This window comes from Cetorhinus maximus, chromosome 14, assembly GCF_964194155.1.
Source record: "Cetorhinus maximus chromosome 14, sCetMax3.hap1.1, whole genome shotgun sequence".
Classification (NCBI taxonomy): domain Eukaryota; kingdom Metazoa; phylum Chordata; class Chondrichthyes; order Lamniformes; family Cetorhinidae; genus Cetorhinus; species Cetorhinus maximus.
Window position 1 is genome coordinate 77,715,563 of NC_135892.1, and position 17,274 is coordinate 77,732,836.

A 17,274-nucleotide genomic window follows, 5' to 3' on the forward strand; every position below is an offset into this window, starting at 1 on the left:
ACATGTCCATAATTTTCACAAAAACTTTATTAAAAATTTTTAAAAGCTACACGAAACGTCAACCTGCCTGTGGATGAGGTTTCATGCTTTTTCTAATTTGCGCCTTAAGGTTGGACGGGCAGGTCCTTTAATTACTTAATTGCCTCTGTCAATGGCCTTGTCCTAAAAAACCCATCTGTAAAAGAAAAACATCTTGGCTTTTACTATTGATGCTGTTTAATTTATGCCCTGTGGTTACTGGCTCACATCAGTTTTCCTTATTCCGTATTCCAATAATCTTCTATGATTTTTAAAAAACCTCACGAACAGATGCAATAACTTTTAAAAGAGAATTTGATAAGTGCTTGAAAGAAGAAATTGTGCAAAGCTATGGGCAATAGCACCAGGAATAAGGATTTCAGTTATGTGGAGAGACCGGCGAAGTTAGGATTGTCGTCTTTAGAGCAGTGAAGGTTAAGGAGAGATTTTATGGAAGTGTTTAAAATCATGAAGGGTTTTGATAAAGATAGAGAACGCAGCTGATTTCGCTGCGCCCCCACCTTCCTGAAAATTTAAATGGGGCGCGGTGTCGTTAGGAGTTCCCCCCGACGTCACCGCGTGTCATTTTACGCGTTGGCGAGCGGGCCCCACCCGCCGACGCGTAAAATCCTGTCCTCTGTTTCTCTCTCCATAGATGCTGCCAGACCTGCTGAATATTTCCAGCAATTTCTATTTTTATCTGGTCATTCATTCATTTGCTGTTTGTTGGACTGTATTCTCAGCAAACTGCCTGACTAGTTTGTCAACATAAAAATAACTGGACTTCAAAATTAACTTTTTGGTTGTGAAGTGCTGTGGAATACAAGATGCTATTTAATTCAGATTCTTTCTTTATGTTCTTCTATCCGGCTAACTGCTTGGGACGTTTGTCTCACTAGGAGACCCCAATTATCAAAAGACACCAATCAAGAACAATCCCAGCAATTTTTTATTCTTTATACTCTAACATGTGCAAAGATGAATAATTTTGTTGCTACTGGCTTAATGTAGTGTAAGAAAATGCTGTCTAAAGCTGAAGACATTAATTTAATACAATAAAAATAGAGCTCTCTCTCTCTCTCTCCCCTCCTAGTTCCCAAGAAGACAATTTCTGCAGCAATTTCTGAATAAAGCCTTTTCATCAAGCTGTTATCTAGTCAAGGATATAATTCCAGGAACATGTGTTTCTGTAGGTATTCCTGAAAGGAGTCACGCACAGTATCTACAACAAACTGTCTGGATGAAGGATAGAAGATGTTCATTCAAGGGATAGACAAGTGGGTAACCTCATTTCCTGGGGGCTGGAGTGGAAGAGGCTCATATCGTATACCTGTACCCTAGTAATTAAGTCATTGAATGGGAAGATGTAACTTTAGCTTAAAGTATCCACCAACATCCCTAAAATAAAGTATGTAAACGAGCAACTGAGGAGGAAAAGATCACATTGAATAGAGGAAAAGCTCCCTCGAGAAGGATCCATGCTTAACATCTTGGTCAGCTTTAATGGCCGAAGTGAATCCATGCTAGCTTCAGCTTAACACGTCCATCCAGATCAAGAGGGAACTGAAGGAGAAGAGATAGTTACTGCAAGATACAGAAATCAAATCATGGTTGTCCTTTGGTGAGAGGCTGAGTGAATTGGGCCTATATTCTTTGAAGAATGCTAGGTGATCTCATTGAAAGGGGCTGAAGGGGCTTGACAGGGAAGTCACAGAGAGATTGTTTCCCTGGCTGGAGAATCTAGATCACTGGGCATATTCTCAGCATAAGGGGTTGATATTATTTAGGATTGAGATGAGGAGAAATTTCTTCACTCAGAGGGATGTGAATCTTTGCAATTCCCTAACCCTGATAGTCGTGGTTGCTTCATTATTTATTTATCATCATATTTAAGGATGAGATAGATAGTTTTTGGTGCTTCAGGCCATTAAGGAATAGGGGGAGCAGGTGAGAAAATGGGAGTTGAGAAGATCAGGTGTGATCATATTGAATGGCAAAGCAGGATTAAGCTGCTGTACGATCCACTCCTGCTCCTACTTCTTATCTAAGCCTCATCTGTCTGTCCAATCCGGGACTGGTAAATCGTCCTCACCTATTACAGGTCGTATGTCTGCTTATTTTGATTATATGATGTATTTGAACTATTGCTTTGTCGCTTCTCAATAAGCCACTTCTAACTCCTCAAATAATACATGACCCTGGACCAAATCTTACAGAAGGTACCAGTACCGAACCAATAAGATTAACATCAACTATGAATGTAAAAACATGCACACGTACTATGCAACAGTGGGCTTGTGAATCAGCATTTAAGAAATAAAGATGTCTCTGGAAGTCCAGCAAACATATATCAAGAAGTTATCAACGTGAGCCCTATGATGAAGCTCCTTCATTATTTTGAAATAGGTTATTATCAATTGGAAATCGTGCATGAATCCCTGCGTTAAAAACAGAAATATGCTTCCCTTTAGAAGCAGATTCTATGGTGTATTCAATTTATTTCTCAGTTTAACTTGACTGTAAGGGCAGGATGTTTGGACCCTGCCAAGATTAGGGATGGAGGCAGACAGGGCTCGAAAATACCAGAAACTGGCTGGGGTCTGGTTTCCCAACCCCATCCCCCATGTTGACCATTTTGACTAAGGTGGTTTTGGGGCTGGCAGGACCACCCGCCCACATGAGGTGAGCAGTCAATTATGCTCATTAAGAGCCTTGTCAAAGGTAAATTAAGGAGGCTGACTGGGATTTTCAAGTCGGTCTCCAATCTCCCAATGCAATGGGCGGCATATCAATTGTCTGGAAGCTGTCACAAAACTATCATATTTTTCATAATATTATTGTTGAGTATTGCAAAGTAGGCTTATGGTTGTGTGTGTGTGGATGGTTCTGTGTGGTTGATTTAATTAAATTAGAGACAGATAGACTGCAAGGTTGAAATTATCAAAAGAGTTAGGTGTAAAAGGGCATGTGAAATGCTGATGAATAAACTAGAGTAAAGTCTCAGCAGATCGGATGTGAATGAAATTTGCATTTTAAGATAAATGGAGAGGTGTCTGGTTTTCAAAGAGACATGGTAGGATACTTACAACTAACAAGGTAAATAAGGCAGGTTATTACATTGATTTTTTCCAAAAGTGCTGACCATAATGACAACATTATGGGAACAGTAAATTCCAAAGGCATGGGGGAACAACGGGATTTACAGATTAAAGAGGAAGAAAAATATTTAAAGAAGGATTGGAAGGCTATGGGTGTGGCCGCGTAATATCTGAAAGGTACGCCATATGAAACAGGCTTGGGGAAAAGCCTCTAGCCACTTTGCAGGAGTCTGCTTTTCCAATAACCAAAGTTGTGTTAAAAACATTTGGAATTCCACTGTCGAGTGGGTGCTTGTGGTAGCCTTGCTGGATTGTCTATATAAATTTAATACCTATTTTGGACTGTTGGCTTAAAGGGGCTATGTAGTTGGGAGTCTGGTTAACTAGGAATTTTGGGAATTGTTATAATATTAAGTAACCATGTAATTGTTATCTTGTGTATGTGTTCTAACTCTTTTCTTATATTAATAAATGTTTTAATTTAGTTTTTAAAATCTTCAAAGGTGTTAGTGGACCCATTACTTCTGAATTCAGTGCACAAACCTTCTCGTAATAAATACAAATTGCAAAGCCATTGTGATAGTGTGGCCAAAGTTCCTTTGTGGATTTGGTAAGCCTGGCAAATACCGCCTACCGTATCACAACAAAATTGGGAGTTCTTAGCAGGATTTTTGAAATTCCTTGATTAGCTTGGAGTTGGTGAATCTTAAGGCTATGAATATGAGAAGAACATTGAACTCAGGGGTTGGTGTTGAGGGATTTTAAAGTGGTGAGACTGCAAATATGGCTTTAACCATTGCTAAGCTTTTCTTGGAGTAGAATATATAACCCTGATTGGCTTACAAAAAGTAACTAAGGGTCAGTTAACAGAATTGGCAGATAAGTTGCAGTTAGGAGTTGCAGTTAGGTTTAATCGCAGGGGCAAAGAAAGTGGACATAATTGAAGTAATAGTACAGTCTTTGAAATTGGAAGGGATACTTGAAGCTAGTGAGTCAATTGAATTGGCTAAGATTTAGTTGCAAGTGAAAACATTTGAATTAGAAAAAAAAGAAAGAGAAAGAGAATTGGAATTGAAAAGGCTAGAGAAAACGGAAAGAGAACGAGCGTTTCAAAGGGAAATGGAGAAATTAACAATGGAGGAAAGAGAAAAGGAAAGAGAAAGAGAGTATCAGTTTAGAACGCTGAAGGTTAAAAAAAAGATCTCAGATATTGAGGAAGGTTCTGATATAGAAATGACTACTTTCAACTTAAGACCCAACGGGAAGGTGTTTAAATTTGTGCAGGCTGTTCCAAAGTTTGGGGAAAGGGATGTAGAGGCATTCTTTATTTCATTTGAGAAGATAGCTAAGCAGATGAAATGGCCACAAGAAATCTGGACATTGCTTTTACAGTCTAGGTTGGTAGGTAGAGCTCATGAGATATATGCATCGCTGTCAAAGGAGGTATCGGTGTATTATGATGCAGTAAAGAAGGCTACTTTGAGTGCATATGAGTTAATTCCTGAGGCATACAGGCAGAAATTTAGGAATATAAGGAAACAGGCTGGTCAGTCTTATATTGAGTTTGAGAGTAAAACAAAGTAATTTTGACTGGTGGGTATGGGCATTAAAGGTAAACACAACATTTGCAGCTCTTAGAGAAGTAATTATTCTGAAAAAATGTAAAGATTCAATTCATTCAGTAGTTAGAACTCATGTGGAAGAACAGAGGGTTAAAACGGCAAGGCAAGCAGCAGAGATAGCTGATGATTATGATCTAGTCCACAGATCAAAACCTTTTTATGTCACCCTTTTAAATCTGAGAAGGATAGGAAAGTGTAAGGAAGGTAGTCAAGGAAGAGAATGAGCAGTTGGAAATTTTCAGGGAGTTTCTCTTGAGACTAAAAAGGAAGGTGCTAAGGGTAGAAGTGACACTCAAAATCTTAGGTGTTTTCATTGTAATAAGGTTGGGCACACAAATTCAATGTGTTGGAAGTTACAGGGAAAACCTATTGCAGTAGTTGGAACACAGGAAAGTTCTGGAAATAAGAGTACTGTGGGTTCAGAGATCCAGGAGCAAGAAAAAACAGTGGCTTATGTACGGGTGCAGTAGGAAGAATCAATGGTAGATAAGGAAGTGGGAATGTGTTCACAATTTACCCAAGGGAGTTCAGAAGGGCAGGCTACAGAAATGTTTAAAGATTTTGTGTATGAAGGGTAAGTCTTTCCATGTGTACAGGGTGGAGCATGCAAAGATACTAAAACTTTAAGGGATACAGGGGCTAGTCAATCCTTGATGTTATGGGATAATGCTATTTGTTGTCCAGAGGAAGTATTGCAGGAAAGAGTGGTAATAAGTGGAATTCATGGAGATGTTAAACCTATTTCATTTTGGAAGGTGAGTTTAAAAAGTAAGTTGAAAACAGATGAGGTGATTGTTGGAGTAGTGGAAAATTGCCCATTGCAGGTGTTCAATTGATCTAAGGTAATTATATAGCTGGGTCACAGATGTTGGTGATGCCTACAGTAGTCGGGCAGTCTGTGAAGGTGCATTCAACAGAGATGTTGCAGAAAGAATATTCTGGATTGTTTCCAGACTGTGTAGTAATGAGATTACAAACTCACAGGTTGAAAAAGGAAAATGAAGAACCTAAAAGGCAGGGAAAAGATTCAGACATTCAATTAGCTGGATCTGTCTTTGAAAAGATTGTGCAGGAAGAGAAGTTTGAAGAGATAGAAGTGGCAGTTTTTAGTTCAGTTAAACTAGTAGAGTTATGGCAGAAGGATTCACGAATAAAGAAGTTAAGTTATAATAAATTATAATATATAATAATAAAGAAGTTTATTCAGAAGCAGAGGCGGAATGTATTTCAGAATGTTATTACCTTAAAGGTAATGTGTTAATGGGGAAGTGGAGGCTGTCTCATGTTTCAGCAGATGAGAAATGGGAGGTAGCACATCAAATAGTTATACCATCTGGATACAGAAATGAAATATTGAGAGTAACTCATGAAATTCCAGTAGCATTTAGGAATTAGGAAAACTCAGGCGAAAATACAAAAACTTTTTTATTGATCTGGATTGCATAAACATGTAGTCAAATTCTGTAAATCATGTCACACATGTCAAATGACAGGAAAACCTCAAGCAGTGATTAAACCGGCACCTTTAATTCCGATTCAAGCATTTGAGGAACCTTTTACCAGGGTCCTGATTGATTGTGTAGGGTCCCTCCCTATGATTACAAGTGGAAAGCAGTACTTCCTGACAATTATGGATGTGTCTACAAGGTTTCCAGAAGTGATACCTTTACAAAATATTACAGCAGAGAATTGTAGAGGAGTTGACTAAATTTTTTACAAGATATGGGTTACTGAAAGAAATGCAGTTGGATCAGGGTTTGAATTTCATGTCACAGCTGTTTAAGGAAGTAATGAACAGTCTGGAAATAAAGCAGTTTAAGTCAACAGCTTATGATCCTGAATCATAAGGTGTTTTAGAGAGATGTCATCAAATTTTAAAAACCATGAGGGCTTATAGTCAAGGCTACCACAGGATTGGGATTGTGGGATTCCATTCTTGTTATTTTGTACTAGGGATGCTCCAAATGGAGCAACAGGATTTAGTCCTTTTGAATTATTCTATGGTGAACTTAAGCTGATTCAGGAGAAGTTATTGGGTCAGAATTCGGAAACTACCCTCCTAGATTATGTGACAAACTTCAGAGAAAGATTGAACAGAGTGTATGAGTTAGCAAAGGAACATTTAAAGACAGCAGGGGATGAAGGCTTGGCAAATAAGAGGGCCACAGCTCATACTTTTGTTGCTGAGGAAAAAGTGTTAATTTTGTTACCAGTGTTAGGTGAATCATTAAAGGCAAGGTTTGGTGGGCCTTATGGGATTGAAAAGAAACTGAGTGAAGTAAATTATTTAATAAATATTTGAGATAGAAGAAAGAAGCAGTGGGTGTGTTGTGTAAATATGCTTAAAAAATACTTTGACAGGGAGGATAACTAGAAGGAGGTATTAGTGATGGTAGATAAAGAGAAAGAGGTAGAAATAAAAGATTCCAAAATTGATTTTCCTCTAATCAAATTGGACAATGAGGGGGTACTAGAAAATTTAAATGTAATATTGAGTTACCTTCCAACCATGTGTCAAAGTGATTTGGGAAAGCTATTGCAGTCACACAAAGCTATTTGTGGGAATAAGCTGGGGAAGACAAATTTAACTACACATGGGGCAGAATTTTGCCCTTGGTGTGCGGGATCGGCGGGGGCGGGTGGGGCAGTTGGGAAGCCGATTGCCTCCCACAATCTGCAGCGCTCTGCGATTTTATGCAGGCGGGCCAATTAAGGCCTACCCAATGTGATACGCAAGTGGCAGCGCTGCCTGTGTGGATGGGGGGAGGAGGGCGAGCAGGCCTAGTGCAAACTCCGCACATGTGCGCGAAAGATCGTATCTTCAACTGCTTCATCAATGACCTTCCTTCCATCATAAGGTCAGAAGTGGGAATGTTTGCTGATGCTTGCACAATGTTCAGCACCATTCGCGACTCCTCAGATATTGAAGCAGTCCATGCCCAAATGCAGCAAGACCTGGACAATATCCAGGCTTGGGCTGACAAGTGGCAAATAATATTCGCACCACACAAGTGTCAGGCAATGACCATCTCCAACAAGCGAGAATCCAACCATCGCCCCTTGATGTTCAATGACATTACCATCACTGAATCCCCCACTATCAACATCCTGGGGGTTATCATTGATTAGAAACTGAACTGGATTAGCCATATGAATACTGTGGCTACAAGTCAGGTCAGAGGCTAGGAATAGTGCGATGAGTAACCCACCTCCTGACTCCCCAAAACCTGTCCACCAACTACAAGGTGCAAGTCAGGAGTGTGATGGAATACTCCCCACTTGCCTGGATGAGTGCAGCTCCCACAACACTCAAGAAGCTTGACACCATCCAGGACAAAGCAGCCCGCTTGATTGGCACCACATCCACAAACATTCACTCCCTCCACCACCGACGTACAGTAACAGCAATGTGTATAATCTACAAGATGCACTGCAGGAATTTACCAAGGCTCCTTCGACTGCACCTTCCCATCCCATGACCACTACCATCTAGAAGGACAAGGGCAGCAGAGCAGATATATGAGAACACCACCACCTAGAAGTTCCCCTCCAAGTCACTCACCAATCTAACTTGGAAATATACTGCTGCTCCTTCACTGTCGCTGGGTCAAATTCCTGGAACTCGCTTCCTAACAGCACTGTGGGTATACCCATACCACACTGATTGCAACGGTTCAAGAAGGCAGCTCACCATCACCTTCTCAAGGGTAACTAGGCAATAAAAATGCTGGCCCAGCCAGTGAAGCCCACATCCCATAAATGAATAATAAAAAAAATCTCCCTGAGGCACGGCATGCTTGGTCACCGCGCGTCATTTCACGCTCGGTCGCGTCGGGCGCGTACCCACCTACCGAGCTAAAAATCCTGCCCATGATGTTTGTATTTCAGTTCCAATAAGGCAACATCTTTATAGATTAAATCCAGTAAAGTTATCTTATGTACAGAAAGAAATCGAATTTATGCTTTGGAATGACATTATAGAGTTTAGTTGCAGTAACTGGAGTTCCCCTATTGTGATGGTGCTGAAGCTGGACGGAATACAAAGACTGTGTGTGGATTATTGGAAAGTAAATGCAGTGACAAAAGCAGATTCATATCCTATCCCATGGTTGGAAGAGTGTGTTGAGAAAGTGGGACAATCAGAGTTTATCACAAAGATTGACTTGTTGCAAGGATACTGGCAAATACCACCTGCTGTATCATAACAAAGCGGACACCCAGTGCTAGGCTGGGGTGCCAGTGCTCCAGACTGGTCTACAGACCCTCTCTGCCTGTAGAGAGAGTCCCCTGGCACCCCCACCACAATGAGTGACTGTATCCCTCGGGGAGGTAGCTTTGGGCCCAGAAACAGATCCGGCTCCTGCTTCCCACCGCCAAAGTCAAAATTCTGCCTTAGATCTCAAACTGAATGCCTGCCAGTCTTTGAATCACTAAGGGCAGAATTTTCCATTCGGCGTGCGGGGGTGTGCCTGAGACGCCGGAACGTTGAATGACCTGCGATGTCGTCTGGCGTGGGTCCTGACATCATCGCAAAGTCGCGCGATATTTCGTTCTGCGGGTGTGCGCTGGAGTCGGCTGCACGCCTGCCGATAATTGATAGGCCTATTAAGGCCATTAAGCAGGTAATTAACCTGAATTTTTCGCTGCCCGTCATCAAAGGACTTTGTCCACAGTGTAAAAACTGTAAGCTGATTTACCAATGTAAGTGCATGACCACACTTCAGCTTTGCAGGTTCGTCCACTGGGCTATTTTAAGTTTCGCGAATGAATCCAATGACAAGTCTACATTATCTCAGTAATTTCCACTACACGATAGCTGCATTTAAGATCTGCCATTTGAATGACTACACATGTATTTCTTCACATAGAATGTCTGACATCTTTCCGAGAGGACTGTTCATGTCTTTCTCTGAGAATTTGCTACTACGGGCAGGCGAAAAGGCCAAGTGGCCTTTACGTTTTTTAGGAAACCTCATCCAAGAGCAGGATGAGGTTTCCTAAAGCTTTTACAAACTGAATAAAAACTTTTTTTGTAAAATAAAAACGTGTCCCATCTCATGTGACACAGAGGGGACATGTTTCATTAAATTTTTAATGTTTTTAATAATTTCTCTAAAAAGCTCTTTAATCTTCCTGAGGCAACTCCATGCCTCAGGGAGATTGAAGCGCTCATGCGTGAAAGAGTACTGAACTTGACTCTCCCTCCTCCCCCCGCCAGCACAGGTAGTGCGCTACTGCTCACGATCCACTTAAGGCTTGCCTGCATGAAATCACGGTGTGGGGCTAATCGTGGGCGGCAGTCGGCTCCGCGACCACCCCTCCTTGCTCTCGCTGAGCCCGCCGGACGAATAGAAAATCCTAGCTTAAGAATGATTCTTTCTATACTCATTACCCTGGAAATAAAAATAAATAAAACAAACAATTTTGTTACAAAACATGTTACCAGGGTGGAATTCAAAACGTCATAACAGCTTGGGAACTGAATCTATAATCGATGGACACACTAATCAAGAACATGTGGCTTGCAAATGAGCTGCCAATTTTACAATGAGAACATTCCTAAACAGTTTCAAAAATTTTTTAATCTCTGAAATTTGATTTTTACAATGATAGTTGCAGCAGGTGGTCATTTACTTTTGATAATGTTAAACTGGTGCATTTTAAAGAATGAATTAAATTCATGAGATTTCCATCACCAACGACCCTTTAAAGAATATTATCAGTTGAGTAAAAGTACTCTTATGAATTTACAAGAGAAGATACCAGAAAGACTGATCGGTTCTAAATTAATTAGTCCAAATGAGAATAAATGTATTGTGCCTCACAACTGTGAACCATATATTTCATATACTAGGTGTATTTGTAGCATTGAGTTGCTCATTAACTATTAATTAATTCACAAACTAGATTTATATAACAAAGTGGCAAATTACCTTCAAACCCTCATCATTAAAGGACTTTGTCCACAGCGTAAAAACTGTAAGCTGATTGAACCTAATTTTACCGATGTAAGTGCACGGCCACACTTCAGCTTTGCATGTTCGTCCACTGGGCTATTTTAAGTTTCACGAATGAATCCAATGACAAGTCTACATTATCTCAGTAATTGCCATAACACAATAGCTGCATTTAAGATCTGCCATTTGAATGACTACACATGTATTTCTTCACATAGAATGTCTGACATCTTTCCAAGAGGACTGTTCATGTCTTTCTCTGATAATTTACTACTATGTTTGGACAACTCCTTAGTCACATTCTTGTTCATCAGTACTTTTTATCATTCATAGACACTACTGTATGGTGGTTTTATGACATTTCTATGTACTTGAATACTGTTTAGACTAGTATGTTGAATGCTACCTTAGCACTTAAGTCTTCTAGATATTCATTCAAAGAAATAGCAGATATGCATAATAGCAAATTTAGTTAATTTTACCTTGAAGTATCACGAGAGATGTAATAATGCTGAAGAATATTTATGAACTTGGAATTAATTTTGGCAGCAGGGATTGCAATTGTTGCTGATTAAATAGACAATTTCTCTTTGAGCTATATGTCCTGTCACAGTCATGGTAGAGACCAGTAACTTTTTTTTAAAAAGTAGACAAAATTCAAAATCCAAGTTATTTACTAGAAGAATAAATTCACAAGATTCAACAGTTTAAAACTGAAGAGTTTTTTTTTTAACTATACAAGAGTCAACAAAGCAAACACTAAATACTAACTATCTTATACTCTAGGTAACACACATTGCTGCAACTATGCATTAGCGGTGGAGGAAGTGAATGTCCAAGGTGGTGGATGGGGTGCCAATCAAGCGGGCTGCTTTGACCTGGATGGTGTGGAGCTTCTTGAGTGTTGTTGGAGCTGCACTCATCCAAGCAAGTGGCGAGCACTCTACCATACTCCTGACTCAAGCCCTGCTGATGGCAGACAGGCCCTGGGAGCCAGGAGGTGAGCCACTCTTCACAGAACCCCCAGTTTCTAACCCACTCCCACAGCCAGTATCCAAGATGCACTTGTGCCTGGATACAGTCCATATCTACCTATAGATTTTAGGGACCACTCTCATAACGCTAAGCCAATGGCTTTATTTAGAAGAAAATGGGCACCTATGCTGATTCACTTTTTTTTAATCACTGAAGTGCTCCATCACCGTAAACCTTTATCGCTATAAATCTCCACAGGCTACAGTTTAAAACCTTAAGCTGATTCAACTAAGCTTTTCCATAAATACAAGTGTAATCTCAATTGTTATTAAACATAGTAAAGCAATAATTTAAACTTGAGAAAAAAGATCATGATCTCCTAACTTTACTTTGGAGATAAAATGGGAGAGCAGAGGAAACAAGCCAGAATATGTGATTTATTATTGAGGAAAGGAATCTGTTTTTTTTTACCCTTCAGGGCATTCCTGGACTAATAAGGGCATTTGAAATGTTGAGCCAGTCAGATCCACTGATAAACACATGACTTGCCTGAGAGTTAAGCGTACAGTTCTCACATCTGAAAGATGGAGTTAGAAATTGCACTGGGGAACTGGTAGGGATGGGATGATAAGGCATTGAAGGTAGTGGCAAGTAAGCAGCTCAGTGGCAGCTGTGTGTTATGACATATGCAAGGCAAAGAAGTCATGAGTTTGAGATAGTGTTGAGAAGCAACAGGGATGAATATTTTGGGAGGGGAGAAAATCAAGGGTTGATTCTGAAGGAAAGTAGGGCGATGTGGATGTTGAAGAGCATGAGGAAATGATTATTATGGCCTTTCAAGGATAGAAACTTTTCGGTTGGAAGGTCTAACAAGATAGCAAAGGGGTGGCCATGAGAGTGGTGGGGGGGCTAATGTACAAGATAAGATTGGGGTGAGGAGAGGAAGAGAGAAATTTATGTGAAGATTAAATTCAGAAAGGATCAAAAGTTGCTTGGAGCAGAGGCTAAGTAAGGTGAGGTGGGAAGAGATTTTAGCAAGAAACGGGCCAAGGGACGTGTGCAACAGCAGATGATAAAGACTTGGAAGAAAAGAAGGGAGGCGTGATAGAGGCAGAAGTGTTCATAATGGGGTAACCAAAGTTAAAACTTATAAATCACCCTTGCAGATCACAAAATCCACAACTGGAGAGTTAAGGGAGGTAGGGGGGCAGTATGGCGGGGGGATTGTATGGAGCCCACAAGAGCAAGAACCGTGGTGAGCGGGTAATTAGGCAGGATTTGAAATTTTCATTTCCTGACGGTAGGTTGAGATGCAGAGACAAAGTCAATAGCATGTTCGTGGAATGTTGAGCCTCACGCCTGTGATTGTAATACATTTGCATGCCGTGAATACTCATTAGAGTAAAACTTTTTTAAAATTCTGCCCTACATTCAAGATAAAGTCAGTGGCACATGAGAATCTCATGGCACCCAGTTCACGATTGTTTGAAGGTGGAATGCACCTGTCAGCTTTGTGCAGTTGTGTGTAAGGTCAGCGGTTTCCAGCTCTGAAGAAGAGTCTTATGGACTCGAAACGTTAACTCTGGCTTTCTCTCCACAGATGCTATCAGATCTGTTGAGTTTTTCCAGCATTTTTTGTTCTTGTTTCTGATTTCCAGCATCTGTAGTATTTTGTCTTTATCTTAGCGGTTTTCCTTGTTTAACTTTATGGCACAAGGGAGGGGAGCAGGGGAATGAACTCTTGCATGGAAGCTTAGGGCTGGCAAGGTTGGGTCAGTGTGTTATGGAGTGGGATCAGGGGCACGGAGGAGTGAAAGAGGGATCCAGGAGAGGTTGGAGGGTAGGGTTAGGCACATGGAGGAGTGAAGTGGGAAGGGCCTGGTGGTGTCATGGATGTGGTGGAAGTGTGGTGAGGACAGTCAGTCAAGGTAATAGAATGAGGGGTCTAAAGGGTGGTGTCAGTACTGTCTAAATGTGTGTCCATATCAGGGTGTTGGTTGGCAGAGTCCTTATAAGCCTTGAGTTCACCTACAACATTTCAATTACCCCTGCTGAGATTGCTCTTGGATAATATCCTTTACAATGCAAGAAGAGAGGGTTAACTGATCATGCAAGTTCAGACATGTCCCACAAAGTGGTGAGTACAACTCTGGACATTAATATGAAAGAATGAATGCAAAAATGGAAACATTGAGCTGGATTTTACCTGCCCCCACCAGGTGTATTTTCAGTGGGGGAGGTGGGGTGGGGGGGGGGCGGCGGTGGGGGCAGGTGGGGAGGCATGTAAAATAGTACAGGCGGATAGCTCACCACCTTCCCATCAATCCCTGAGCGGACCCATATAATATGCTCGGGGGGCAGGCACCAAAATCGGCAGTCCGCCCGTCATAGGTAAATGAATAATTAAAGGTCTATTAGGCTTGTTGGAAAACCTATTGATCCAGATAATACACTGCCCACACCATAATATGGCTGGCGTGGGCAGGTGGGCAGGCCAGGCCTTTTTTTTATGGCCTCCATGAGAAAAGGGTAGGATGGAAAGTGGGGAACCACATTCGGGGGTGCCCTCTGACCATCGGGGGCATCCCCCCCAAAATGTCAGCCCTGCCGTTCTCAATAAATCTTATGTTAATGGCAATGTAGTTGGGGAAGGAAAGTTGCAGCTGTGATGCAGAGACTCCTTGTTTGACCAGGAGGCTCTTTAATAGACCACTGTAGATGAAGCGTTGTCAGCTGATGGCGGGTTTCACCAATGGAAAGCTTCCCCCGCTGCTAAATCAAACGTAATTTGCATGCACGCCACTGGCCCTTAGAATTTTTAATTATAATCACCTGGAAGAAGGCAAAAAGAAAGTGGCACAGTTCCAGTTACAGGGTTGGGAATGGCACGTTGTTGACAAAATCCCAGCCTAAATGTTTATAATCGTTGACTATCAACCCATCACCTCATTATTGAACAGTTTCAGAGTTGCACAGGACTAGAGAAATAATTTAGAATTTTAAGCAATACCTGAAAGTGATATGGACTAACACTACTGCAATGTGCTCTGCTGTACACTTTATTAGGTAAGTGAAGGTAGCAACCTGACAAAGATTCAGGGATAGAACTTGAGGTTTACCTGAAATTGGGATAAATGAGGCTTTTGTCTGTTTCCAACAGTAGCTTGGGCTGCCTGTATCACAACTCCCAATGAAGTGGTGCTGATCTGGACATCAGTGGGAATGGGGCCATAAGCAGTGCTTTTTACCAGATGTGAGAGATGGAAATTGGCCCCGAAAACTCTTCAGCAAGAGCAAGGCAACTTGGTTTTTACTTGTTGGCCCTCTTTTCTGAAGTCCAGGACATTAGCACCTGTTCGTAATTCTAGTTCACATGTAAATAGGAAAGACTATTACTTATTGTGCATTAGTTCAAGATTATACATGTCTATGCACATACCCAGTGAGCAAATAAATCATTTATATTGAGGGAAGTCTAGTTTGATTGAATTGTTTGAAGAGGAAGAGCAGATGGATGGCTGGCTCCTGGGAAGTAAGATGCATACATTTCATCCATGGCAGCTGACACCTCTGGTTAATCTTTTCAATCAAATCCAGAAGAGAGATTATGATGCCTATACCTAAACAAAGGTATTCATCAAACAGGATGAGCTTATAGTCCTGTTTTTCATTGATGGAAGCATCCAAATGTGTCTTCTGCTTGGTATTTGTCTTAGAGTCCCCTAAATGTTATTTTTCAATATGTTTACCTATTATGCTTAAGATCATCACCTATGAGCTGTGCACTTCTATATATCAGTGGAAAAAAAATTCTAGTTATACAGTGCCTTTCACAATCCCCAAATGTTCCATAGAGCATCTGAGCCAATTAATTAATTTTGAAGAGTGTTCACTATTATGTAGAGAAACATGGCAGCCAATCTGCACAGAGCGCAGTTCCATAAACAGCAATGTGATGAATGACTAATTAATCTGCTTTGTTTGTTAGTGTTGGTTGAAGGGTAAATGGATATAGTGGTGGTGATGCCCATGATCCATGCAGTTGCTTAGGACAGCCAGAAATTACTTGTTTGAAACCCTGATTCCTTCCAACCACAGTGGAGGCTACCCTGATGCTTCCTTCTTAGTACTTACAACTCCTGAATTTATATGGTCATCCTTTCAAAGCCAATTCTGGAATTTATTTATGTAGATGATAGCATAGATTTCAACACTGATGGTTGTCAGATGACTGCTGCTAAGCTGTGCTCTTTCACCACTATTATAGGACATCTCTTCAGCATGCCCACTGAACTGTCAGTATACATCTTGGATTCCCAAAACAAACCAATTTCGATGGATGGCTGCAACCTTCTCTGGTGAACACCATAACCGTTTTTTTCTGTGCCCAACAGCATGGGGCATGTTCGGTGGCGTGAGTAGACAATATGGCGCGATCGGTTTCATGATGGCGTGAAACCAGTTTATAATCATCCACTCAGCCTGCCAATGGCGGGCCGCGTTCTCTGCCATCGGACGTCAGTAACCTCATTGTAATACATCAGCGTATCATTATTAGGCCTGCCTGCTGGAATCATCTGCCCATGTCGGCGGGAAAACATGCTGATGTGTTTCACGACAGCACATAAGCGACGTGTACCTTGCAAGCTGGACTTCGCTAGGGACTTCAAAGTTTGTTTGCCTACCTTGCTTCGGTCAGCACTAACAGTCATCACAGCCAGGCTTCACAGGCAGCACCACATCACTCTTAGGGGGGCTCACGGCAGGTCCCTAACTACCAGATCAGTCATGTGTGGCAGCTTTTCAATGGCTGCAGGACTAAGGCTTGCTTGGCAAAGAGGGAGAAGTGGCCTCAGGCCAGGAAAGAGGCTGTAGAATGAGGGCTGTACTGGGGAAGGAGGGTAACCTAGGGTGTGTGTCGGGGTACATGTTGATCTGTGCAAATGGCCTCATGATGGTGAGGGCTGAGGAGGCAGTCGCCAGAGAAGATGAGGCCAGATGGACATGTGAGGGTATATGTATGAGAATGGGTGGTGATGTTGCTGGATCTGGCAGTGAGTGAGATGCCAGTGAATGTGTGATGGGCTTGAGTGTGTGAGTTCAGAGTGATGAGATGGTTGCCATACCTGGTTGCACGGACGAGATCATTCATCCTCTATCTGCTTTGGATGGCCAACCTCTTCTGTGCAGCATTGGCACTGATAACCACTGCCACCGCCTCCCAAGCCTGGTTGGTCATGTCGCTGCCTATCCTGCAGCCAGAGCTGGGGTAGAGGACATCACGGCACACCTCCATGGCATCCAAAAGGTGTTCAAGTGACGCCTCACTAAACCTGGGGGCTGTAATTTTTTGCCTTTTGCAGATATCTTCCCTGCAGCAATTGTGGGCTGGAAGCATTGAGATGTGTGCGCACGGCTGGACTTTAAATATGACACCCAGCGTGATGAAGCAGCGAGGTGATGGCGTGGCGGGCAAATGAGACACTCGCTGCCACGGAAACGGTGTGTTTCCCAGGAATGCATAACTAATGCGGTGGGTTTAGGAAGATACGGCGCGAAAATCTGCCATTGCGCTGTTTTACCCGCCCGCTACCACCATTAGTG

The 17,274-nt window shown here is 41.8% G+C and overlaps 1 protein-coding gene across 3 annotated transcripts in view; it reads right to left on the bottom strand.

Annotated features, from left to right (window-relative positions):
- hhat (hedgehog acyltransferase) overlaps positions 1-17,274 on the bottom strand; it is a 346,318-nt gene that overhangs the window by 43,176 nt on the left and 285,868 nt on the right. Inside the window, exon 11 of one of the 3 annotated variants that reach the window (XM_078557119.1) lies at positions 1,494-1,581. The exons of the other annotated variants lie outside the window; for them this stretch is intronic. Within the exon in view, the coding sequence (XP_078413245.1) occupies positions 1,571-1,581 (11 nt within the window). The 3' untranslated portion in view covers positions 1,494-1,570. Of the gene's footprint in view, positions 1-1,493; positions 1,582-17,274 lie in introns of those variants that run through there. 3 annotated transcript variants of the gene reach the window in all.